The following is a 25965-nucleotide window of genomic DNA, read 5'->3' on the forward strand; positions in this document are numbered from 1 at the left end:
AAAAAATAAATAAAAAAAAATAATAATAATAAATAAATAAATAAATAAGAATAAATCAAATAAAAATAAATAAATAATAATATAAATTATAAATACGTACAAATAGAAAAAATAATACGTAAAAATAATATTTCATAAGTAATATTAACAGAAATGTAGAATAGTAGTAATATGAACGTAACTATCGTAATAAGTAATGAAATTTTAACTATTTCAGAGTATAAGAAGAAACGAAATATAAATACACATAAAAGTTTAATATATAAAGATTTTAACAGAAAACAAACATGAACGAAAACATACCATTGTCGGCAGAACTACCGTTGACACTACAAGCAATAGATTTTTTCAGAGAGCTGAAAAACGAATTATTAAACGGGCAGCACAACCAGTTCGTCCGGGGGGATATGATTTGTGTAGGATGTTTCAAACGACATGTCATAGAGGCTAATAGGAGAATGACTATGCCGTTTACACAACGTGTTTTAAATCAAGCTATGGTACCGGTAACTACATTTATACACGCAGTAATTGTTAACCCTAGGGCAGATAGTTCAATCTGTGTAGAAGTCGGAATGCTTTTAGAGCAACAAATCTCACGATGTATATTATCCACGGACCATATATTCGAAGAGTAAAACAAAATAACAACAACACAAGAAAATTAAAATATATAGTAGTAATATGTAACCAAAGTAATAATAATATACATAAATTTAATATTTTATATATATATTCTAGCTCTCAAATCCGTTTTTTCATAATGGATTTCGAATTCACTATGATCAATAGAACCGAAATATTATTGGTATCCGGCGCCATCTCCAACAGTTTAGAAAAATATAAACCGATGAAACTGGAGGGGAATGCTCTTGTACTTACACAAGACGATAAGTTAAGGAGGTTCCAGCGCCGTGACTTGGGAAAAGTTGTGCAAACAATCAAAAGGGTATTCCGGAGTAAACCAAACTTGACCACACCATTGTTGGACCAATTATACAAAAGTATAAACCATCAGGGGGAGTCGACTTTGTCAACGGTATACCTACAGAAATATTTGCACATCGATAGCAGGGAGCCAATAATAGTTTTTTGGAACGGAACGACAGATCTAACAATTGTAAAAAGATTAAGGTTAAGGGGTATTTTAGCGTTTTTAAATATAACGGCGTACAGTGATAGGAATAATAATGAATTTAATTTAAAACTAACTAACATAGAGACAAGGGAAACCTTATATTCAGGTTATATAGGAAAACTTAATAAAAACGGCAGGATGTTACACTTATTAGAAGCACATGGATTGGTGTGCAATACGAATCATCATATCACGCATTGTCACGATCCAATTGCTGATGTAATTTTAACCAAATGCGTTTTTGACTATGTAGTCACGAAAATAAGGCCAATATATTTGTATAGACTAGGTAGAAAATATAGAAAAAAATAAAAATATATATAGAGATTCTTAGGATAATTTCACGGTGAAGGTAATTACGTAGACTTAATACAGTTATATTATTTTAGATTTATCGAAGAATTAAAAAAAATATTAAGCACCGAAGTACATATTTATAAACTTAAGGAAAATAAGATGGAATCGGTATGCTTTAACTGGCACATATTAAGAGCAAACAAAAGATTAAACGAACGTTATGATTTCAAAAAATTAAATAAGATAACCAGAAATATTGAACTCTTTATGAATGACCATTGTAACGGAGAATGTAAGGAATTACTTAAATTAATAGAAAAAACAAGGGATCCAAGCTATATACTCGAATATCCTAAGTAAATGAAATTATGTTGACATATATATGTAACAGTTTATTATATTATTCACATAACTTATCAATTGGTGGAAGATTTATTATAACTAACAAATATTGTATTCAAAAGGGAAAATAGAAACTTATATTATATAATAAACTAACATTTTAACACTTCTAATATTATAATTTCAGGTAATCAAAATTTTATATTATTATGTATTCAAATTTTATCTTATTGTAAAAAAAAAAAAAAGAGAACACAAATGTAATGAAATAATATTGTAAATTACATTATTAATGTAAAATGTCATAAAATATGTATAACAAAATTGTAAATGTAAAACATATATATCTATCAATTATTGTAACTTGTTATAAACAAGATTGTAATGAAATGTAAAAATTATAACAATTTGTAAATGTAAATGTATACCAAATTGTATAATCAACTACTGTTGAATAAAATACTATTAATACTATTGAACTTAAATGGTATTGTTAAAGATTCTTAACCTTACAGGCTAATAATCTTTTTTTTGGCAGGGAGGTGTAAAGGAATAGCTTTACGTACTCAATTCATTTATTAGTATATAAGTATTATTATACTCGGAGGGGCAGTTCTCCTTGAGTTGTTATGGTCTCCTAGACGTAACCTCATAGTTAGAAACTATATCCTATTTTGGCAAACTAATCAAGGGGAGCGGCCAACAACAAGTCACGAGCGGCGGTTGCGAGAATAACAACTTATTGAACCAGCTACATACACCGCGCCCCGTCCATGCGCAGGATCCATCAAAGGAACCGACATCATATATAGGAGGGCTGGAAACACAGTAAAGACAGATGTACCTGGACCAGCAACGCAGAAGCGACTTCACGCCACTTGCCATATACAGGACGACGACTACTACTACTACTATTACCACGACGATACTATACATTTTATATTTGTTCTAATAAAACATTGTATTATAAATCTAATTTGGCTACCATTATTCCCAAATCATCTACATAGTGAATCCCTGAAGGGGTAGCACGTAAAAATGGGGTGGATGGAGATAAATACGTGATATAAGTGACGAGTGATGAGGCAAGTCGGCAGGTATTATAAGAGTTAAACTAAATTTGGATTTAATTATTATTAGTTATATATTTTTCGATTATTTTTTGTTCAGATATGACATTTGCTGCTCAAATGTTAAATAAATGTAAGCAGCAGACAGAACAATTGCGACAGAGCATCTGCAAAAGCAGCAGACTGAACAACTGCAACAGCAGCATACAGAACTACTGCAACAGCAGCAGACAGATCAAATGCGACAGCAGCAGATAGAACAACAGCAACAGGATGATGCAAGTTTATTTAAATGGTCTCATGCTGCCATATTACTACTGATTGAGGAAAACGGCAATAAAAGCTCTATATGATTGGACAGATCAATGTCCAAACAGAATAGTAATTGGTGCCTCCCTAGATATTACAGGTGCCTTTGACTATGTCAGATGGACACCTATATTCGAACAGCTAAAATTCCTTAAGATCAGCAACAGGATGCTTGCACTACTTGAGAGTTATCTCGCAAATAGATCAGCTACGCTTACTTCTGACAATGTGACCAGTGTTGGACACAGATAACGTACATTACGTAATTATGCATATATTAATATAAGCCACAATCATCGGCGAACCTACCGTCTGATATCACTCCGCCGACGGGTCCCGTTCAAAGCGCACCGTGTCATAACGCCTTTTTTTACTATTGTAACGGCGTTATATACACAATATAGATATTATAATCGTGTAAACTATACAGTTAAGAATATCTTTTACCAGCTACAACCAAGAACCATTTTGGCAATCTCAGATCGGAACACGGACCTCCATATCCAACGACATCCGATGGTTTCGTGAGTCGGCTGACAGCCACATACCAATTATTGTTAATTATTATTATTATTCCCATTATATTATTGTAACCTATTATTTATACATATTATTATTATTACTACTATTCGTCATACTCCCCCTATTGGTCGCGACCGCCCCACTATACATGTACTATTATTATATACTTTGCCCACAATACATACCACAAAATCAGTTCAAAGTATTTTCTTGTGTTTTGGTACCCTATAATATCCGATATTAATTATATATAAGCAACGAAACGTCGATTAACTCCAGCGATCTGTGATCAACGACTAGTCACGTTACAACCAGAACAAGGCAAATGACACGGGGCTGTCCACAGGGTTCGAGGTTAGGACCGACACTCTGGAAAGTAGCGATGTCAGACGCATTCAAGTCCATGGGACATCAATCACACATGATTGCCTACGCAGACGACATAGCACTCGCTGTCGGCGGTGCAAGGTTAGAAACAGTAAGAAAAAGACTAATGCAATATTTTGACCAACTGACAAACTGGTCAAACAAGTTCAGCCTAAAATTCTCAATGGCAAAAAGCCAAATTATGACTCTAAAGGGTGGGGTCAAACCCACTTATACAGTGCCATTTGGCTCAAGTGCAGATGCAACACCGATTAAAGCAACCAAGACAGTAAAATACCTTGGAGTCATTATAGACCCAAGAAGATCATTCAGATATCACGTAGATGATATCTCAGACAAGTCCAAGGAAATGTTAACACGCCTACGCTCCATGACATCAGCCAACTGGGGGGTAGAACAGAGCACGTCATTGGTAATATACAAAGCGGTTTTCTTGCCAAGAATTACCTATGCTGCCTCCATATGGCAGAAAGCACTAGAGCTTAAATGCTCAATAAAAACGCTTGGAAGCACCCAACGAGACGCCCTACGTGCCATAACTGGCGCATATAGGACAACGTCCACAGCCGCTCTACAAGTCATATCAGGGCAATTACCACTGGACTTAGAAGTGAAACGCTTTGTCCTTCAAAGAACATTGAAGACAAATGATATATCATATCAAGAATATGAACGGAATCTACAGGATCTGTTAGAGGTCTGGCAAGAAAGATGGAATAATCAGGACAAAGGTGAGTGGACCTTTCAACTCATTCCGGACGTAAGAACCCGGTATGGATTACCACTTACAATGGACCACTACACGAGCCAAATGCTTACTGGACACGGAGACTTCCGAGGAAAGCTCCACTCGTTCAGCTTAGTACCGGCTCCGGGATGTGCTTGTGGAAATGGCAGCGAAACAGTCAAGCACGTTCTTCTCGCCTGCCCAAGAACCAAAATCCAGAGAGAACTCCTAAAAAGTAAACTCCAACAAGAACAAAGTCCGTGGCCACCATATGAAGGGGCCATTCTGAAAAACAAGACGACTTACGAGGCTTTCCGAACTTTTTCTCGGGAAAGTTTTAAGCAAAGAACGGATCGATGATCAAAAAGATCACCCTGCGGTCTGGGCGGTATTAGAATAGGCCCGCAGTCTCACCCGCTTGTCGTAAGAGGCGACTAAAGGGAAGGCCAGTCGGGGCCGGCGTCTAGGACGCGGACACACCGAAACCTCCGGGGACTAGGGTGTTGGGGGTCTTGACTGCAACCTCGAGAAGAGCGGGTCGATCACTTCGGTGATGCCTCTGGGAGGCGTGGCTAAGGCTACCGAGCCTCTAACTCGGGGGTCACGGCCACCGCGCCGGCGGCGAACGCTGCTGGTAAAGGCCCACCGTGAGCCTGTGGCACACGACCTGAATCTCGGAAGGATCACAGCCGAGGCCCTAGCCGACGAAGCTCGGTCCGACCATCCTACCATTGATGGGCTTTCCTAAAGGGGGCAAGAACGGTACTTCGGGATGTGGGGGGGCCCCGCGGTTCTGAGCAATTGGCGCCGTGCCCCCACACGGCGGTCGCGCACTGGCCTCGGTCAGGGTGTGGACGACGGCGGGTTGGTTTCGGAGTGGCTGTTAGCAGGAGCTAACCTTGTGGTTAAAAGACCAAGCTAGGTCTAGGGGAAAGATGCCGAGTGAGAAACCTCCTCAGCTCCAACCCAGCCTACCGGTGGGGCTATATGCACCGGAGGTTGCCCGTGACCAAAAACGGGAAGCAATGAGGATAGCTTGCGATCCCACTTGGATGGCGAAGGGTCCGTGAACGCCCCAGCCAACGGTACGGGCGCTATCTCTCCCGACTTCGGTGGGAACGGGTGTGCGCTCGGTGCTCGTGGTCCACAGACGACGCGCGGCCGGCATGCCGTCCGTGAACCTCTGCGACTCTCGACTAGTGCACAGCGCTAATGTGAGGTCCGCAGTTGTAGCCGAAAGGCACCAAAACCCAGGAATCTACGTGAGGAAAACGGCAGACAACTTTTGTTCAGGGCGGATTTTACAAAAGAAGATTTGGCAATCAATAGCAGATGAGTTGGTGAAGAATACATACAGTGTAACTGGTCCTCAATACCAGTGAAAATTTTGAGGTCTGAAGAGGACTTACAAGTCAATCAAGGACCATAACGGTAAGTCTGGAAATGACCCCAGAACTTGGCTATATTTTGAAATTACGGATGACTTGTTAGGGGTGAAACCCTGCATTACCCCCATAGCAACTGTTTCATCAACGGGGAAAAGGGACCAACCTGAAGTGGACAATTCTCTCGCTTCTGATGTAAGTCCTCATCGTGAACTTCCGAAAAAAAAAATCCAAATATTCATCTCCGGTAGACAAAGTGCTATTATCGATTGAGGAAAATCGAAGAAAACAAAGAAAAGAGGCATAAAGAGAAAATGGAATAGAAACGGGAGGCTATTAATCTTTTAGCTAGGCTTGTTAGGGTCTTAAGAGACTAAAAATTAGTAATTAAAATTCCTATTTATTTGTAAATAAAATATATTACCTGCCACGTTCCCAAACCTAAGATTGGATATAATTTGATATGTGACTGAGGATTAATATCTGTTAAGTACTTGATATTATATAAATTATTTATTATTTTGTTTTTAATGACCAAAGGCAATACCTTGGAAAATAAAGAGTAATGATTTAACTTATTTAACTTATTAATCCTATTTTTACCACATCATTTCCAAACTTTGGAAATCCAGAAAGTGTCAGTCACTTATATGTAGCCACAGGTTACACCAATCGGATAGTACTTAAGCTAAAGTATTAAAATACTTTTTAATTACTTAAATACGCTTATTCTACATACTTATCAAAATAAGCACCTATTCGTTTTACAATGATATGTTTTTTATTTTTTTCTGTGTACACTATAAGTTATTGAAATAATGATATATTTTCAACTTCAGTATCTTGTTTAATAGGAAAGTGAACATAGTTGGTCATTTTCATAACCTGCATGTTAGGAATTAAGACAATTGCTGAGACGATATGTCTATATATGTCGAAGTGGTAGTTGAATCACAAATATTATCCCTCTTAATTGCTCCTTGACGATTAATTGAAACTCTCCACGAGCTTGTACATTATCATCTACAGGTGGTGTTTCGTGTAGATCAGGAAACTCATCATCTTTAAATAAACATATATTATGTAAAACACGGCATGCAATAATATATTTGGCAATTAGATCGACACGTTTCATATCTAAGGTTGTCAGAAGACTTTGAAACCGCCCGTTAAGGAAACCAAAAGAATGTTCAATTGCCATCCTGGCAGAGGAATGACAAAAGTTAAAGTTCTTTTGCTTTTGAGTTAAGTGCCCATTGTCACGGTATGGTACTAGTAAATGTTCATGTAATGTATAAGCGGCATCACCAATCAAATGACTAAATGAGTGTTACTAGGAAATTTAGTTGGGTTGTTATGATCTAGCAATTGAGCTAACTGCTTAGTTCATAAGTTGCAGGTAGCAAGACCCTTGGTAAAGGATTTCTCAGGTAGGTTTGACAAAATAATTAGACTTGTTGAAAAGTTAAGTTGTTTATTAAATTTCTTCTGCATAAAATATTCTAAGTCCAATTTGACAAGTTGTTATGTTGTCTCTCGCGAAGGTGCTCGTCTGTACTATGGTGAAACACGTCTAATCTACAGGCCGTTCGGGTCTGGTTTTATAGGCCCTCTTGCTCTCCTACTTCCCCCTAGTCTATCGATTTATCTGCGGATTTCACAGGACGTTGTTCAATTAATCATTGATACATTCCCACGTCTGGTTATTCCGACAATCGTATCCTGTTATCGTGTTTGCGATATATGTCATACGCCATCCGTTACTTTCCAGATACTATGCACTTCATACATATATATATATATGCATATTCCATAACAATATTTAATTATTATATTCACGCATTTAAGGTGAGATTGTATCCTCCCATAGGTTTTCTATTTGCAGATATGACTTTGATTAATGTGCCATTGTTTATCTAGTTTTTTTATGTTGCCAAATGTAGCTGAAGGCGGAACGATCACAATAATATATTATGTGTATTATTGGGTTCGTTACAGGGTCATCAAGGTAATTTTTCAGTTCAGATAACCTGAAAACCCGTTGGTTGTGTACTGAACCAACATTCCCAGCATAGCAATGAATAAAACGACATTTATTATCACACACGGCCTGTGAAAAATCAGTAAATTAATACCGAATAATACTTAAAATGTAAAATGAAAATATAAACATACTTGTAATTGAATTGAATGGTGACCTTTTCTATTAACATAAGCTTCTTGATGGTCATGAGATGCAGGAATGTTAATATGTGTCCCATCAATTGCACCAAACACATTTGGAAAAGTGCTAGTAGATAAAATCCATTTTTAATTTCCTTAGCTTTTTCCTCGCTTGGCCAAGTTATGAAAGCTGGTGCCAAAATTTCCAAAGCAACAAAGACTCTTCTGATACATCTTTAATGCAGTTGCCCGCCCCACATCAAATTTTTCACAAATTGATCTAAATCATTTTTAGACATAATAAAATAGATATAGCTAATTATAATAATATAATACACACAACAGTAGCTTTGCATGTAACAATAATATTAAGTATGTATACCAAAAATACCTGTATGAGTCTGGAGTAGCCATTTTCCAAATTGCAATTAAAAATTGTTTATTTGGTGAAACGGATTTGTAACCTGGATTTGTTCTATTTAACTTTGGAGCAATTAGAGTCAATACAAATTCGAATGTGCTTGGAGCATATGGTCATGAAGTTAGCTCCCCCACTTTGGCGGATTCACTTCAAACCAGCGGCAATATTTAGCAAATTAATTGAAAATAATTGCAAATTGGTTTTTAGGATTTGCAAATCAAAATTGGAATTTTGGCGAATTCTTTTGCAAATTTTGTCAGCCCCCCCACTTCGTCCGATCCGTTCCAAACCAACACCAATATTTAGCAAATTAATTGCAAATAATTGCAAATTGGTTTTTAGAATTTGCAAATCAAAATTGGAATTTTGGCGAATTCTTTTGCAAATTTTGTCAGCCCCCCCACTTCGTCCGATCCGTTCCAAACCAACACCAATATTTAGCAAATTAATTGCAAATAATTGCAAATTGGTTTTTAGAATTTGCAAATCAAAATTGGAATTTTGGCGAATTCTTTTGCAAATTTTGTCAGCCCCCCCACTTCGTCCGATCCGTTCCAAACCAACACCAATATTTAGCAAATTAATTGCAAATAATTGCAAATTGGTTTTTAGAATTTGCAAATCAAAATTGGAATTTTGGTGAATTTTTTAAAAAATCGATAAAAGCCGCATTTTTTATAAAGTACGAATTTTTTATCAAAAATCGATTTTTTTTTTATTAATTTTCCTTGAAATACAGATTTTTATTGATTTTTATCCAACAGACAAGACGACAAACTTGGTATGACTTTGATACTTTAGAGTTAATTCATACACTTACGTACAAACAGCACGGGGTCCGCGATCTACCGCAGGTAGATTGCCTACCTGATAATAACTGCTGCGAATTAGAATTTTTATCTCGGGCAGCAGATAATTTAAGATAAATATAGAATATCAAACACTGAATATTTAATAACGCATTGAACAAAGTTTGAGTCATATAAAAGTTTGTACATTTAACGGGTAACGAAGTGCACGGTATCAGCTAGTTTGATATATTTTTTGAATAGTGTCGAAATGTAATTTTACGTTTTTAAGTTTTGTAATGCTCGTTTTATTAATTTTTCTTATGTAATAAGCAATAATGTTATTTTTTTTTCAGTATTATTCATACATATTTAATTTATACATAGTTTTTCGTTTTAAAAGGGCGTATGATTTTTTTTTTATTACTAAAGTAATATATTTTGAAGAGCTTAATTTTTAAATACTAGGTTTGTTTAATACATTTTTTTTTATATAATATACATATTATATTATATAAAATATTACTCACTACATAAATATTTACAATACATGATATTCTACTTACCTTAATGTAACTACTAGTCTTTCTTCAGGTGCACGGAAAAAAATAACAGACCATATTTTAACATAACTGTTATGCTAAGTGTTTTTATGTAGAGACAACAAAAATACAATAACCAGTACGCTAATTTAGATTGTAAACACCGGAATGTGAAGAAGCAGGAACAAACATTATTTTGTTAATAATAAATATTTTTATGTAACCTAACAACCATTTAAAACAACAATTAAATTATAAACGTTACCAAGTAAAAAAGAAATTTTGGTAAACTAAGCCTAACATATAAGTAATTTTTACCATACCATTTTGTAATCGTTAAGATTACCCATGTTAAAACAACTCATTTTTAGTGTAGTAGTAAAAATTCTATTTTTTGTAGTGGATACAGAATAATATAATAATGTACACAATAGTTTCTATTGTGCTTAACAAACGTGGCTGTATAGTTATTAAACAAAATAATATGACTATAACCGTACTTTTTTGTTATCATTAAAATACGTTAATACATTCGATATCGTTATGATTGGTGTTTCCAATTGAATGTATCATATTGTTAACATTAAGTTAGTTGTGCTTATTATAATTAGATTAGTTTAACTGAATCAACTGTGTCGGTAACACATGAATGATATAAATAGCCAAAAACCCGTTATCGCTACCCAAATATTGTACACAATATTGTTAACACTACCCAGTACTTAGTACCCGCAACGGTTGTGACTGTGAGGTTTACGGCACAAGTCACAACTCACAAGTGCTAAGTGCACAATGCACAATCCGAACTCGTTGAAGCGTTTTCTCGTTCTCTTGTTCTCTCGTTTTCTCGTTTAAGTTTTTATACTTTATTACTTTTATTACCTACATAATATGTCGGACGCAGATGTAGCTGATATATTTCCTGTAATCCATGGGACATCGTCAAACGGTATTGGACAATAACATCATCAAAACGTTTAGAAAAAATATTGGATACAAACTCTCAAGAGATATCAGTTTCTAAGTATATGGATGACTTTCCTGCACTCGAAAAACCATCTGGTTATAGACTTGTAAGTTTAAAATAAAAATTTAAATTAAAAACCTTCCTTATAAATAATAATTCATTGAATTTATTTTAGTTGATTGAAGATTTCAACTTTTTGTATTCTGAAAAAAAGGAAAGTCTTTTGGAAACATTTCCAATATACAAACAAAAGATTTTAGAGCTCGCAAAAAGTGTATAAAATAAATGAAGAGATAATTCACTCAAATGTATTTTAAAAGAATATTTAGACCTAGCACCAGGTATAGTAATATAATTGTATTTCATATTTTTCATAGTTACTATTTTATGTATTTATAATGGTTATTTAAATTTTTCAGAAAGTGAAGAAGCTTCTTCTATTGCTGCATTTTTAGTCTTACCATTTCTATTCAGTGCAGTTCCAACAAAAATAAAGAGAGGAAAGACTACATGGAAATCATCTAAAACTGAAATGAAGGATGGGTTCATCACTCATATCAAATCTCATTCCGAACTTCAAGCAACTATAACTCGTAGAAAAGATAAGTTTTTTCAACTTGGATTAACATTACAGCCATTGGTTATAATAGTTGGGGAAAATATAAACGAAATAACTCAGTATTTTGTTTATATCAACGGCACGTACTATGTATTAAACTCTATACTATCTTCAGTGGACTGTTGTTTTAAAGCAATACACGCCTTAAATCTGGAGTATCCACTGGAAAGCATGCCGGTTTGGTCATTTGTTCAAAAAGCTTTTTATCAAATAAATACTGCATGGGATACAGAGTTTGTGTCAGTCAATTCTCTGTTAAGCGATATTGGAATGTACGGTACTGTTGTAACACCATAGAATATTATGTTAATTACATTATAACATATTTTTCTTTTTTTAATTATAAATAATTTAAACTCATTTCTAAGCTTGCCTAAGCTTGCCTAACTTGCCTACTTATTTTATATGTAAAGAATCCTTTTCATTAATTTCAACATTGTGTAAACATTTTCAAATTAAACATGCTACCCATGATTTTGTAGAATATATTTGTATTGAATTGAACTGCGATAGATCTTTTCATTTGTTAAATTTGTATAAAAAACATTTAGCTACTCATTTAAACGATGTATAAATCTATTGTTAAGTTAATTCCTAAATTATTTATATGCTTAAAATGTTTAATAAGAAAAATTGTGATTAAAAATAATAATTATTAATATGATTCTTAATATTATAAGTATAACATACTGACTGAAAATTTATAAAAAAGAAATGTAATTTATTTATTTATTTACTTAATAATAAATATATTATTTATGCCATACAATGTTAAGTTTTGTTTGTTTATTTAAAATGTAATGTATTTATGTAATATTATTATATTTTCAGTAACTAGAAATTTAATAGAAATTCTGGTACTTAGTTCTACAAAACTCAATTGTAGGGTTGACACAATGTTTTGTAACAATAAAAAGCTACACTGGTAGGTTGTACTAAATTGTACAGTTAAACTTACCTAGTATTATTGTAATGATTAAAGACCAAATTGTAATAAACACCCAACTAAATTTGGTTGAATTTACAATTTAATGTGTGTAGCGACCAAACTATTAGGGATCTATAACAAAGCATATTAATGTATCTAAAAAAACAAATAGTTGTGGTAAAAAACAGTTTGGTAATCACTACATCTTTATTATCTATCTATAACTTAAATAAACTGTAACTGCTACAAAACTCAGTTTACCAAATGGAACATGTAATTTTAACCAAACACATTGTTGTCATGGGTGCAACCGAAAATTCTGGTAATAGCAATCATATTTTGGTAATGAATACCATTTTTTTTTTTCAGTGTGTGTAAAACAAATTCGGAAGTTTGAATATTTTTGAAGCTGGAAACGAATTTTATCAAGAATGTAGAAAAAAGTTTTCGGTGTCATCCTCATATACTTGTAAAATTTTACTGGTTGTTCCAGGAGTTTAGGGAAAAGAGTATGAAATTCACCAAATCTTTCCCCATCTTCATAAATTGTATTTACCCAAAATGTTATTTTCTTTTCATGTAACAGTAAGTATTTTAAAATAGGGCTTGTTTCTTACAAGTAAATGTGGTTACAGACGTCCATCCTGACAAAAATGTAAACCATAACTGAAACTTGAACGTCTATTATGCATAGGTAATTAATAATTATACATTTTCCGGATCCATTCGGATCCAATCTGACCGCCAAATTTTGATCCGAAAATTTGGACGATTTCGGTTGAAATCGGATATAGTCTGACCGTAACTTAAGGAAGGCGGCGGCTGTCGCTTTGAGCGGCGGCGGCGGCGGCAGTCCGATTATGTGGTATTTCTGTCCCGGGTAATCGCGTGTTGACGTTATCGGGTGGTGGTGGTGTGACCCTCTCGCGCTCTTGCGTTCCTACCTACCTACGTCGTGTGTGTTTGGACTTTGAAGCGTCGCGCGCGGTGTACTCGGTGCGTCCGTAAATCGGGCGGCGCGGCTGGTCGTTACGTCCTTATGTAATATGTTACGTAACGCCGGTTTTTCCGTTATCGTCAGCTAACAACGTTTTTGTCAGATCGTGTCGGGGGTAGTTGATGGTGGTAGTTAGGGGTAAGTTAATAAAGGTTTTCACTTACCGGTGATTCCTGTACGGGGAGCCAGTTGATGCGGATCTGTGGGGAGCCGTGAGGATGGGGTTATGAGGAGTCAGGTGACCAAGTGAATCAAGAAAAAAGAATGCGACACAAACGAATTATTATTCACGATATTAACCTGTGCGTATATTACGTGTGTAAACACAAAAAAAATAATAATAAGAACACTGTATTATCCGTTCAGTTTGAATGGATGATGCGACTCGCGGGGACGTGGGTAGACCGTGTCGTGCGGGTCGTCGGAAAAACTAGTGACATATACTAGACAAATTAATTGTTTATAGATTTTATAAATTGGTTATATGACATAAGCGCCAAAAGTACAAAAATGACATTTCTCGTAAAAATCTATATTTTTGCTCTTTAAACAAAATACACACAACACCTTTATTCGTAACAGTTTTTGTGAATTTATAACGATTTTAGTTAATTTGTTGCAATTTAAAAATATTATTCATAGGTATTTGACATTATATACGTTATAGACGTTTATGGGTGTCAACATTCCTTATCGATATTACCGTACCGATGAATTGCCATATGAAATAAGGTGATTGACGTGTACCATGTACATTGTCATTGTGTGGTACCGTTTATCCAAAAAATATATGCATAATAAGTTTCATTTGGGACATACTGTTATGTTAATTGATAAATGAACAAATTTCAGTGGACTCGATATTTTAACTCACATTTTAATATAAATAATAATAACAATAGAAGTAATAATTAAAAATTATTTTTAATTTTTGCGTTTCATTCATAGGACGTGCAACGACTATACTTATCAACGAAACACATTTATTACGTAAATTTTCTGATCATAATCACGCACCTGAAGCAGCTAGGGTTGATGTATGTACTACTCTTAGCCATTTAAAAGATCAAGCACGAAATACCAATGACCAACCCTGCCAAATTATTCAAAGTTACGTTACAAATATGCCAAGTACTGCTCATCCATACATGCCGAATAGAAATGCTCTACGGCAACAAATAAAGCGTGTTAGAATGGAAAATACGCCATCGCAACCTCAATCATTAGAAGATCTAACAATTCCCGATTCACTGAGAACTACAATTGGCGGGGAGTTATTTTTAATTAAAGATTCAACCATTAATGATGAAAAACTTCTACTATTTTGTACTAAAAATAATGTTCAACGGCTGTCGCATGCTCGTTATTTAATTATGGATGGTTCGTTTTGGACAGTCCCGACAATATTTAGACAGCTATAGGCGGAACTAGACATTTTAATTAGACTGGGCCACTCATGAGAGTCATTTTTCACCTATCATACTCAAAAGAAATAAGGGTGGAGAGTGATAATAATAATAAATGATAATAATAATGATAATAATAAGTGGAACATTAATGTTTTTTTTTATTACAATACAACTGTATAACATAGGTAATTATTGATGTTATAAATCTAAAATTGTATCACTTATAAGTTATAATATAAACTAAAATGTTACATGTGAAATACAGATACTAATAATATTTAAAATTGTATCTTAAAGTTAAGACTTATAAAGCTAAACGACGTTCATATGGGACCATTCATTTAAATTCTTCGATCACATCATTAATGTCGACATTTTTGGCCATGGTTTGTTCGATGTATGGAAGCATTAAATTTTCCAATCGCCCTTGAGTCATTGTCGTCCGTAGCTTAGTTTTAATATGTGTTAGCTTCGAAAAAGCTCCTTCACACGAAGCACTTGTGACTGGTATGACAGAGAAACCTTTTAATACTTTTCTATGCTGAAAAAAAATAGTCTCAATACCATTTTCTCGTAACCATTTTAACCAAAATGCACAGTCTTTATTAGTAAGAATATCATCTTTGTTTCGTGCCTTCAAAAGATGTATTTTACTTACAAATTCGTCCGTTGATAAATCAAAATGATTTGTCAATAAATTAATGTCATCTTTGCTCAATTCAAATTTTAACATTTTCCCCACACCAGTAATGATTGAAGTGCTTTCTTGATTAAAACGTTCGTCAATCCCTTGTACTAACGAATCAATCAATGGATACATTGTAGAAACTCGGATTTCCTCTTTCTTGGTCTCAAATACAAACTGATTTTTCCAATTTTCATCTCTACGTGCAGGCAGTTTTCTAGGTCTGACTGATGGTATGTTTACGCCATGTTCTTCACAAATGTGCTGACTTTGATCATAAATATCATCATAAAATAAACTATCGGAACGCATATTTTCTATTGCCAAACGAAGACACTTAATCTCTTCCAAAGCTATCAAAATACTTAATCCGGGATCTTGAAGTACTCTACTAACTTTTACAATCAACTGTAGAATAGGATGCATCAGTTCGAGACAGATGATAAAATTAAAATTTAAGCATTGGGAAATAATACCATTTCCTTTAGCTTTTATTTCTGGTTGCTTAGTTGAATAATTTATTTCGTTGACTGTTTAAATTATAACCGAGAAGTTGTCTCGAATTGCTGTTACAGCTTCTGCCCTACAAGCCCATCTAGTTATTGAAAGGGATTTTAAAGTCTTTAATTTTACACCAACACTTTTTTGAATTTTTTCAAAAACCGCGTGTCGAGATGGACTGCCTTCAATAAAATTGTATATTATTTGAACTGTTCCAAAAAAATCAAAAATCATACTATTCTCTTTACGCGAAATGCAATAATCTACAAGTACAAGGTTTAAGCAATGAGCAAAACAGTGTACGTATAATATTTTAGAGTTTTTTTCTTTACATCGGGACTGAACTCCAGAAATATGACCTGCCATTGCGGCTGCGCAGTCGAAACAAACGGAAGAAACAGAGAGCCAATCGAGTTTTAACTTATGGACTATTGTGTTTAAAACATAAAAAATGGATTGTACATCAGTAGTTTCTAGACGCTCCAGAGAGATGAATAATTCGATAGGTTTATTTTCTACATCATCAAAATATCTTACTACGATTGCCATTTGCTCAATGTGACCACAGTCACTGGTCTCATCAGCCATAACTACAATCTGTTGACCATTTAACCTCTTGCATATTTCTTGAAACATCACATTATGAACTGAGGCTATTAATTCATTTTGAATCTTTCCACTCAAATATTGTGCGTTCTTAGGCCCATGTTCTAAATGATTTTTTATAATAGAATCGTATCGTTTGAGTAGATCTACGATTTCTAAAAATAGTCCTTTATTCACACTATCTTCATGCTCAAGATGTCCTCTGAATGAACTTCCGCTTTTGATTAATATAATTATAACATCAATTAAACGTTTGATGATATCCCGGTTTTCTAAACGTATTTTTTCACGAGCTGCTAATGTGATTTCTTTTTGTTAATCCAACTTAACATCAATGGGAATTCCTTTTTTTAAATGTTCCCACGACATCACACTATCAATATGACATTGTGACTTCTCGTGTAATCTAAAAGCTTCAGTGGCACTTTTCCAATTAGTAAAACCTTTCTTTATAAACGATTGATCGATATGACCTTTTTTAATTATATTATTCGAAGAGAATGCTCGACAACAAAAACAAATGCTGCGTTTATACTTTCACTGTATTCGAACCATTTAAAAGTTTCGTACCATGATTTTTGAAAAGAACGAAATCGATCCCCGAATTTTACTCTTGGATAAAGAGATAAGTGAACTTAGCAGGGCCCTTTGAGTAATTTTGAGTGTCTTTCTAAACGATCAGATGGTATTGGTAAAGCTGGGTCATTATGTTCAATGAAAGATGTTTGCAACTTCAAATTTTCGGATTTCAAATGATCAGAAGGCAATGCAATTGCTGTGGTATTTTGAACTTCGACAGTTTTTAAATTGGAATTTACTGATTCCTTGTTTGGACTTTTTCGGATAATATATCTAAAAACCAACCAATATATAGATTTTAGAATATATTATGCCTGTCCTAGACAATTCTGTATATTATTAAACAATTTATAAAATCGTTTTATATTGTAATATGGACAAGATTAGAATCAATATTAGTTTATACAATTTTATAAATAGGGCGAGGATTTTTATGTAATAAAAGTCAAAATATGTTAATATTTATGATTTTTTTTTTGTTAGTAATATAATATAATAGAACTAGTAATTCAATTGTGAACAACTGTGCAAAATTAATAAGTAATAAATAATGAATAATAATGTTACATTTTACATTTATGTTACATATATTGTACTGTTTTATTATCAGTAACACTAAAAATAAAATAATTAAAATGGTTTTTACTATAAAATGATTGTAGTTCTTAAAAGGCTTAACTGCTGTTAGTCTGTATGCAATAAGCGAGTTGGTGCACATACAAATAGGGCCTGCTAGATAATAAATACCTAGATCTTACATCTAGTAATGCTTTAGTATACAATTAATTAAATTTAACACTTAAAATAAATATAAAATTAATAACTTACTTGTCCATTTTGCTATCTAGCGATACCACAGCCAAGGAGGTGGGGCCTGTGTGTTTCGCTGGGCGTCGCGGGGTTGACGGACCGCGGCGCTTGCCGATGGCCGGGGCGTCCACGTCGCCGGCGGATGGATACTGACTTAGAATCTTTGCTAACACCGAGCCAATCGTCCCATTTACGGTCGATTACGTGAATCAACCGGTGACACGAGATCCAATCATGGCGTCTCCGACGAACGACCCGCTGAAGTGCGTGAGATGAGAATCACAGAAGGCCGACGCTAGCTCCTATACTCTTAAGGCGTCGCGTCGGGTGATTACTTCTCCGAACATCCCTCATGAGTACCTTGACCGATAGATGGTTCGCATTAGCTATGAGCAAAGATGCGTCCCTGGCGGGAGAGATCAAACCGAGCGGATGGGAAAGCGCACTGGCGACTCGGTCGGCGGAGGGGCGGTGATCTGGATTCAGTCAATCGTTTACAAATGACCCAGCTCTAGAGGGAGGACTCCGGTGTTGTGCGCCGGAACCAACCTCGACGGCTGGCTGCCACCAGTGGCAAAACCTTGAACGCACCAGCCTTAGGGCCGGCAAACACAGTTTGTCGTTAAAATAAGCACAATTTGTTACCGTAAGACTGAAATCACCGAAGAGTGGGCGGAGTCAGGATCCACATGCCTGACCTACGGGCAGGTAACATCTTAGTAACGTTAGGCGGAAGCGAGGAGGCGGGGGCTAAGGCCCACCGCTGCCGTAAGAACGGCTAAAGAAACTGCGGTGACGACGGCGGCGGTGGGCTCGGATCCCCCGCTGCTGAGTGGAAACCGACCGCTACAGACAACACGAGGCCACCAGAACTCTGAAGGCGGCAGAGCGAGGGCAGGTCTGGGGGACCGCCGGCTACACCGGACCGGTGTTCCCGCGCCCCCACGGGTGAAGCGCCCGCCGGTCGGGGAGAGGCTGGCGGGCCCCCGGAGCGGTCCGACCTAGGTTGCTGAAAGGGCATCGAGGTAACCCCGTGAACACTTACTGGCGCTCACCCGCCTGGCAAGGACGGCCCAACCAGGTCATGACGAGCCAGGCGTGTAGACTGACCAGTACAAGTACACACCTGCTACCGGCCGCTCCTAGACGAGTCACGTTGAAAAACTGGCTGACTAATCTGGTCCTGGAAAGGGGCAGGCGGGGTACGGTCTTAAAAAAGCTAGCCCTAGAGCTTCGAGTTAACTGAACTGTAATCACAAGGGCTCGGGGCAGGCCATGCTTGGTGCTAACGAAATGACCAAGGACCTCCGAGTTCCCTGGGCCACTTGTACCTTCCAGGGTGGTAACCCGGTGGTTTAGAACACGCTAAGCCACAAAAGGTTTGAAATGGGTAGGAAGGCGGGGGGGCGCTCGAACAAGGCTACACCCTCGAGCGCCCTCACGAAAAGCTCACTCATGATTGTGCAGAACCGTTCGGAGCAAAAAGAGCCGCGGGATTGAGACCGTGGCTGGCGATGTCCTGCCCGGGTACAGGACTGGGCGGATGACGAACGGCCGGAAGGCGTCTTCGCACCCCCGGGCAACTCGAGGGCCCCGTCCCGATCTCAACGCCAGTGGAGGGTGCATATCCAAACCGAGCTTCCCGGGGTAATAGGAAGCACCTGGAGGTGGTCTCAGAGACTTACCGGTGGCGACGGGAAAGGGTCATCAATGAAGGAAAAGAGGACTGGCTAGGCATTTTTCAGCAGACCAGCCACTCCAACAGTATACCCCGGAGATGGGCAGCTTGCCAAATGCAGGTCCTCAAGGATCGCAGAGCATCTGCTTACACATACGACTGCCCGACCGTCAGCTACGAAAAAGATCCGCGCTCAAGGTGCAAGCGATCGGAGCGGACCGAAACGCAGAGCGCGGACCCACGGGAAAAACCAATAACCGTGTTCCAGGCGTATAAACGCACTGAGGAAGGGTAGACCTGATAGGCATGTCAAAAGACCCCGACGTGGATCCCCGTATAAGGACGACCGAGGTGATGGAGGGCACCTTCCTTTTCCGCACGGGAACCACCTACCCAAGTGGGGAATCATACCACCTGCGACAAACCAGTGGGCCTGAGCGAGAGGCGCCAGAGCATGACGTGGGAAGCAGACGCGGACCTCCGTCAGCGCGCTGGTTCTTCTAGCACGAACCTGACTGAGAGCACACGGGCCCGACCAACTCGTGTGCGAACACGTGCAAGGTTAAGTCCGGCTGGGGGACACTCACCGTCAAGCACTCAAACCCGAGCATTCGGTACGGACACGGCACCCGGCAAAAGAAAACCGTACCACTCAATAAAAGGTCGCATCGCGTTAGCGTAAGAACTGCCCCGGTGTCGATGCTAGTGGAAAAAGAGTCGTTGTGAGTACTCTGGATAACGGATCCTTCAATCTCATCTCGCGGGCGAAGAGGACAGCCCCACTGAAAACCCGACCTAGCTAACGCCCGAACGGTAACAGTGCCCGTCGAGCTGTGTGGCGTGCGTCCGGCCGACGCGCGCGTGTACCTCGCGTGCTCGCGCTCGCCGGCCGCGTGTTCGTGACATATGTGGATGGCCTCGCGGGGGCTGTCGGGAGTAGCGCCTTAGTAGAAGGGGAGGAATTTGACTGGGTCGAATCCAGCGCTCGCCGACGCGGATCAGCGAGACCCAACCATCTACCTCGGACGAGAGTAGCCGACGGGGGAACGTCAGCCTGGCGCCAGGGCGCCCTGAACTTAACCCGTCGGAGGGATGCGACCGCGTCACAAAGGCGTGAAGTAGCCGCCCTCGAGAAATATGGCTAAAGGTGTAAAAACCCCCGGGGGAATGGTCTTATACTCCCCGTCACACAGTGGTTTTCAATGTCCATTTTGCTAACCATGCATCTGTATCCTCAGTCCGTTCACCAGTAGGTATGGTCGTCAAATAAACAAAAAATATTAAACTATTTAAACTAATAAACTTATAATGTCTATATTTGGATTAATCGATAAACGATGATAAAAAAAAAAAAGATAAAACCCGTAAGTACTGAACGTATGAACAATGAAAATAATACGGCGAGACTCGCAGTGACATTTTCTAAAAATAAATATCAATAATTTAAAAACTTTTGATAATGATTTGATTTTGATGACCAGCTGTAATACTACTAAATATATTTTTAACATTTGAACTATTCTATTTATTACGTACAGTTAATTTCTCAATTTTCTTTTACATTTATATCTATTTTTTTTATTACATTTAAAACAATAGATTCTTAGGAAATGTATACATTAACACGGAACCAATTAGCCAGGGCCATGGCCCAGTTGGCCCAGGCCGTAGTTCCGCCTATGGCTATATACCATACATGCACCTGTAAGAAGAGACCACTTTTGCCACTAGCATATGCTTTAATGTCATCAAAATCTGAAACCCTGTATATACGTCTTTTTCAAGTCTTAATTGACTTTTGCGAAGATAATGGCGGGCAACTAAATCCATATTGGATATGACAGATTTTGAACAGGCGGCAATAAAGGCATCAAAAGCTGAGTTTCCTAACGTGAAAAACAAGTCATGTTTTTTTCATTTATCTCAAAGTACTTGGAGAGTAAGTACTCAAAGTACTTTTCTTCTTGTGAATAATTGTTTGATCATTCAGTTTTACTAATTAATTTCCAATTTTCCAAAATTGTTTACTTATTCTATTAGTGTTTTTATAATGGATCATTCTAATGAGCGTGATTTAGTTATCAACAATGCTATACAACAACGCTGTGATATTTATTTTCCTCTTCGTCTGATGACAGTGAAAATGACGGCAATGAATATGAATATGTAGTACATTGTTTAGAAAGTATAGAAACTAAAACTGCAATACCTAGGTTGCAAAATTATGTTGAAACGATCGTACCATAATTCAATGATGGCCAATTCAAAGCTCATTTCAGGTTAAAAGGTTTTAATAATAAAATACATTCGCCAAAGAGATGATTACTTTTAGCAGATAAGAGTAGATACAAATAAATTTAACAAATACTATTTTATAGGATGCTTCCAATGGTCATGAAGTTAGCTCCACCCACTTTGGCGGATTCATTTCAAACCAGCGGCAATATTTAGCAAACTAATTGCAAATAATTGCAAATTGGTTTTTAGGATTTGCAAATTTAGTGCACGCTCGCAAACTAAAAATATGATTTGGGGGGGGCTAACTCCATGCAGCCCCCCACTTTGTCCGATCCGTTCCAAACCAACGCCAATATTTAGCAAATTAATTGCAAATAATTTCAAATTGGTTTTTAGAATTTGCAAATCAAAATTGGAATTTTGGCGAATTTTTTAAAAAATCGATTAAAGTCGCATTTTTCATAAAGTACGAATTTTTTTATCAAAAATCGATTTTTTTTTTTATTAATTTTCCTTGAAATACAGATTTTTATTGATTTTTATCCAACAGATACATTTTTTCAGACTAGATTTTTTAAATTATGAATTTTCCATCAAACAGATTTGTATTCAATTTATATTTTTTACAAATCTAAATTGAATTAAATTCTAAAAAAAAACTGTTAGATAAAAAAGCAATAAGAAATGTAAAATCAATAAAAAAACCATATTTGATAAAAAAAAAATTTGGGTAAAAAATTCACTTTAAAAATATTAATTAATACCTCAAACTTTTTCCAAATCCCTAGAATTTCCTATTATAAATTATCCAAGAATAAATCGAACTTTTTGGCTGGTCCCTACTCACTTTATCTTCCAGTTAATCAAGTCCGACTGTATTGGCAAAATATTAAGATGTATATGTTGTTTTGTGAGTGTAAAAAATAATTATATATGTAGTCATAATTTTAGATTTTTACATAATATATTAATAAAAAGTTTATAATTAACTGGTTATATTTGTATATAGTCTATTCAAAATGAGATGATGACTCGGTGGCGACCAGTTTTGGTCGGCCGCCGGTCATACTCCCTCCACAAGCATGATCACGTGACCGAAGCAACGGGGATGTGTCACGCGAGACGTGGATGTGCGTGTGTGCGTCATGCGTTCCGCGTTAAGTAATAGAATGTACACGCAATGCATTTTAAATTATCCACACACATCGGCAGTCGATACTAGACTAATTAAAGCTCCCGTCCGCGGCGGCGCCTCAAGTGCTACCACGGAACAAAAGCCACACCCATGCGCACAACTTGGCCGCCTAGTCATCATCTCATTTTGAATAGACTATAGATGCCTTGAACTTCAAAGTAACCAACTGAATATTGAACTACACAAAACTACAAACCGCGAATCGAAAAGATTAAATTTTAATTTTACTATTAGGAACAGAAACACGAAAAGTCAATGCTGCTTATAAATTATGATTGTATTTTGCCAGTTATTATTACTTTGCTTTATCCTATACAATTTAATATAAATACAATAATATAATATATAGTGATAAATGATAAAAATTTTAAATGTATATACAAAATTTTAAATATTTTATCACTAAACTATGTCTTGCCATCTTGAAGCAGTTAAAACAATTAATATGTCAACTCATTCGTAAGTTACTTTAAATAGGTTAATAAATAATTTTACTGTAATAAATTGTTAAATTGTTAAATTTTGTATTGATATGACCTATACCAAATCCCTTAAAACATATACGTTATAAGTATAGGCAATTTAGCGACTAATTTTTTTAGTAAGTTTGAAAGGCAATCAACAACAGTATACCACACTACCATTGTACCAGTCAGTGGCGTCACGAACATTTTATTCTTAGGGGCAAATACTGAGGCTATCCACCCACCCACCCACACATAAAACTAAAACCTGCTGATGCATATATTTTTTTAATTATAAAATAAATATTGATATTATTTTACTATATCAATGAACATTAATGTAACAAGTTACCTATTATTGAACCTATGTGGCTATGTTTTTTTAACAAATTTTAGCAAGTTAGCAGTTTAGTAAACTATTTTAATAAGTATATTAAAAAATAACAATAGTTAAAAAATATATATATATAATAATAAAACATTAATCATTCAAAATATTATGACTTATGAGTATAATAAAGTTTTTTTCATCAATGTAGATCAGGGGTCGGCAACCTTTTTGGTGTCAAGGGCCAAAAAATAAAAATAAATTTTTTCACGGGCCATAATTTGAATACACCTTATTTTATTTAAACGAAATATTGTAGTAATTTAAAATTTAATTTATTTAAGTACATCACTGATTGGTACATTAATTATCGAGGTATCTACAAACAAAGTTGTAATAATAATTACACGTAATAATAATAATAAAAAAATACATAGTAAAATATAGTATAATATTGGAAAAAATAAATAAATAAAAATTAATGTGATTTTTGAGTTTGAAGAGCATCAACAAGTGTATTGATAGCAGGTTTTATTTTCGATGTAACCGTCACCCGCACGCGCACCGTCGAACCTGTCATCCGACGTCGCCGATCCGTAGCTGCCGTTGCCGCCGTCACAGGACGCGCTGTCATAGCAGCCACCATTCCGCGCCGCCACTAGTACGTCCACGCTGTCAAGGGAAAACAGATCACCGTAAGAGGAACCAGTGTTGTGCATCGAGGACGAGCAACACCCGATAGCCACATCCAATTCAGATACACCCACCAAACACCACCAACAGAGTCGGCTGTTTTGGTCTTCAACGGCCCGATCCATCAACCCTACGGCACCTACGTGAGTCGTACCACTCGTCAATAATAAACATACCAAATATCTGTAGCTCGAAGAGCACTTGTTAAACCAAAAGAAAAAACTGTAGAACATAAATAAACTGTTTTATTATTTTACGTAAGAATAAAGAACCATCATTCAATTACACAAAACAACCTGCGTTTTGCATTCTTACAACTTGACCAGGATACTGCAGTTTCTGGTGATTAGTAAAACAAGCCGTGCGTTTTCTTGCTCCAAAATATTCAACTAATGCTTGAATTTCTCCAAAAAAATTACGAGTATCCAAACATGAATCACACATATCTACTATAACCAAGTTTATGACATGGGCACAACACCAAATATATTTAGCACGGGGACATTGTTGTTGTACAAGTGTTCTTAATCCAAAATATTGCCCTTGCATCGCTGCAGCTCCATCATATGCTTGGGCATATAAATTATTTTTCCAATCCAATCCATGTTTTTCGCAAATCTTAGAAAATAGTTGAAACATCCCATGGCCTGTTGCATCCGTTGCTATTTCTAGTGCGATAAGTCTTTCTTCAACAATTCCTTCATCATTTACAAATCTTACGACAAACGTGATTGTTCCATTTTGGAAATATCAGTTGTTGTATCTATAATAACTGCAAACATTCTAGCATCGTTGACTTTTTTTAAAATTACTGATCTTATAGAAACACTCATTATTTGAAGCATAACATTTTGTGTCTGACCAGAAAGAAATGTTATTCTATTCTTTTTTTGATGCATTTTCAATTTTATTTAAATGAATAGCTAAAGGAGCATGATATTTTGACAAAACTTTAATTAGGGACAAGAAGTTACCACGATTTTTTGATGTCAAGCTTTCATCATGCCCACGAAATGCAATGTTTTGTCTTCCAAGATACAATAGAATTTCAAATATAACTCTAACTATTTCTCTTTTTTTCGCGATTTGGATATTTGTTGTTAGTCTGAATCTGACATCTAAACGATTATTAGAAGAATACTGACCTCGATTGATTCTGACTCTAAATGTTCTTTTG

At 36.3% G+C, this 25965-nt stretch overlaps 2 protein-coding genes across 2 annotated transcripts; both read left to right on the forward strand.

Annotated features, from left to right (window-relative positions):
• Positions 1–781: 781 nt before the first annotated feature.
• On the forward strand, positions 782–3200 carry LOC132933360 (uncharacterized). The gene is made up of 2 exons (XM_060999655.1): positions 782–1427; positions 2989–3200. Exons 1-2 carry the CDS (start codon positions 782–784, stop codon positions 3198–3200), a joined length of 858 nt encoding a protein of 285 aa, XP_060855638.1.
• A 7919-nt stretch (positions 3201–11119) lies between these two features.
• LOC132933361 (uncharacterized) lies at positions 11120–11974 on the forward strand. The gene is given in 3 exon segments (XM_060999656.1): positions 11120–11164; positions 11234–11399; positions 11478–11974. Coding segments are annotated over 3 exon segments (708 nt in total).
• Positions 11975–25965: the final 13991 nt, after the last annotated feature.

The sequence above is a fragment of the Metopolophium dirhodum genome, chromosome 1 (genome assembly GCF_019925205.1).
Source record: "Metopolophium dirhodum isolate CAU chromosome 1, ASM1992520v1, whole genome shotgun sequence".
Classification (NCBI taxonomy): domain Eukaryota; kingdom Metazoa; phylum Arthropoda; class Insecta; order Hemiptera; family Aphididae; genus Metopolophium; species Metopolophium dirhodum.

Coding starts and splice junctions, on each gene's coding strand:
- LOC132933360 (XM_060999655.1), top strand. CDS start 782: ATGATCAATAGAACCGAAATATTATTGGTATCCGGCGCCATCTCCAAC. Junction 1,428..2,988: donor AATATATTTGTATAGACTAG/GTAGAAAATATA, acceptor AAATGTAAGCAG/CAGACAGAACAATTGCGACA.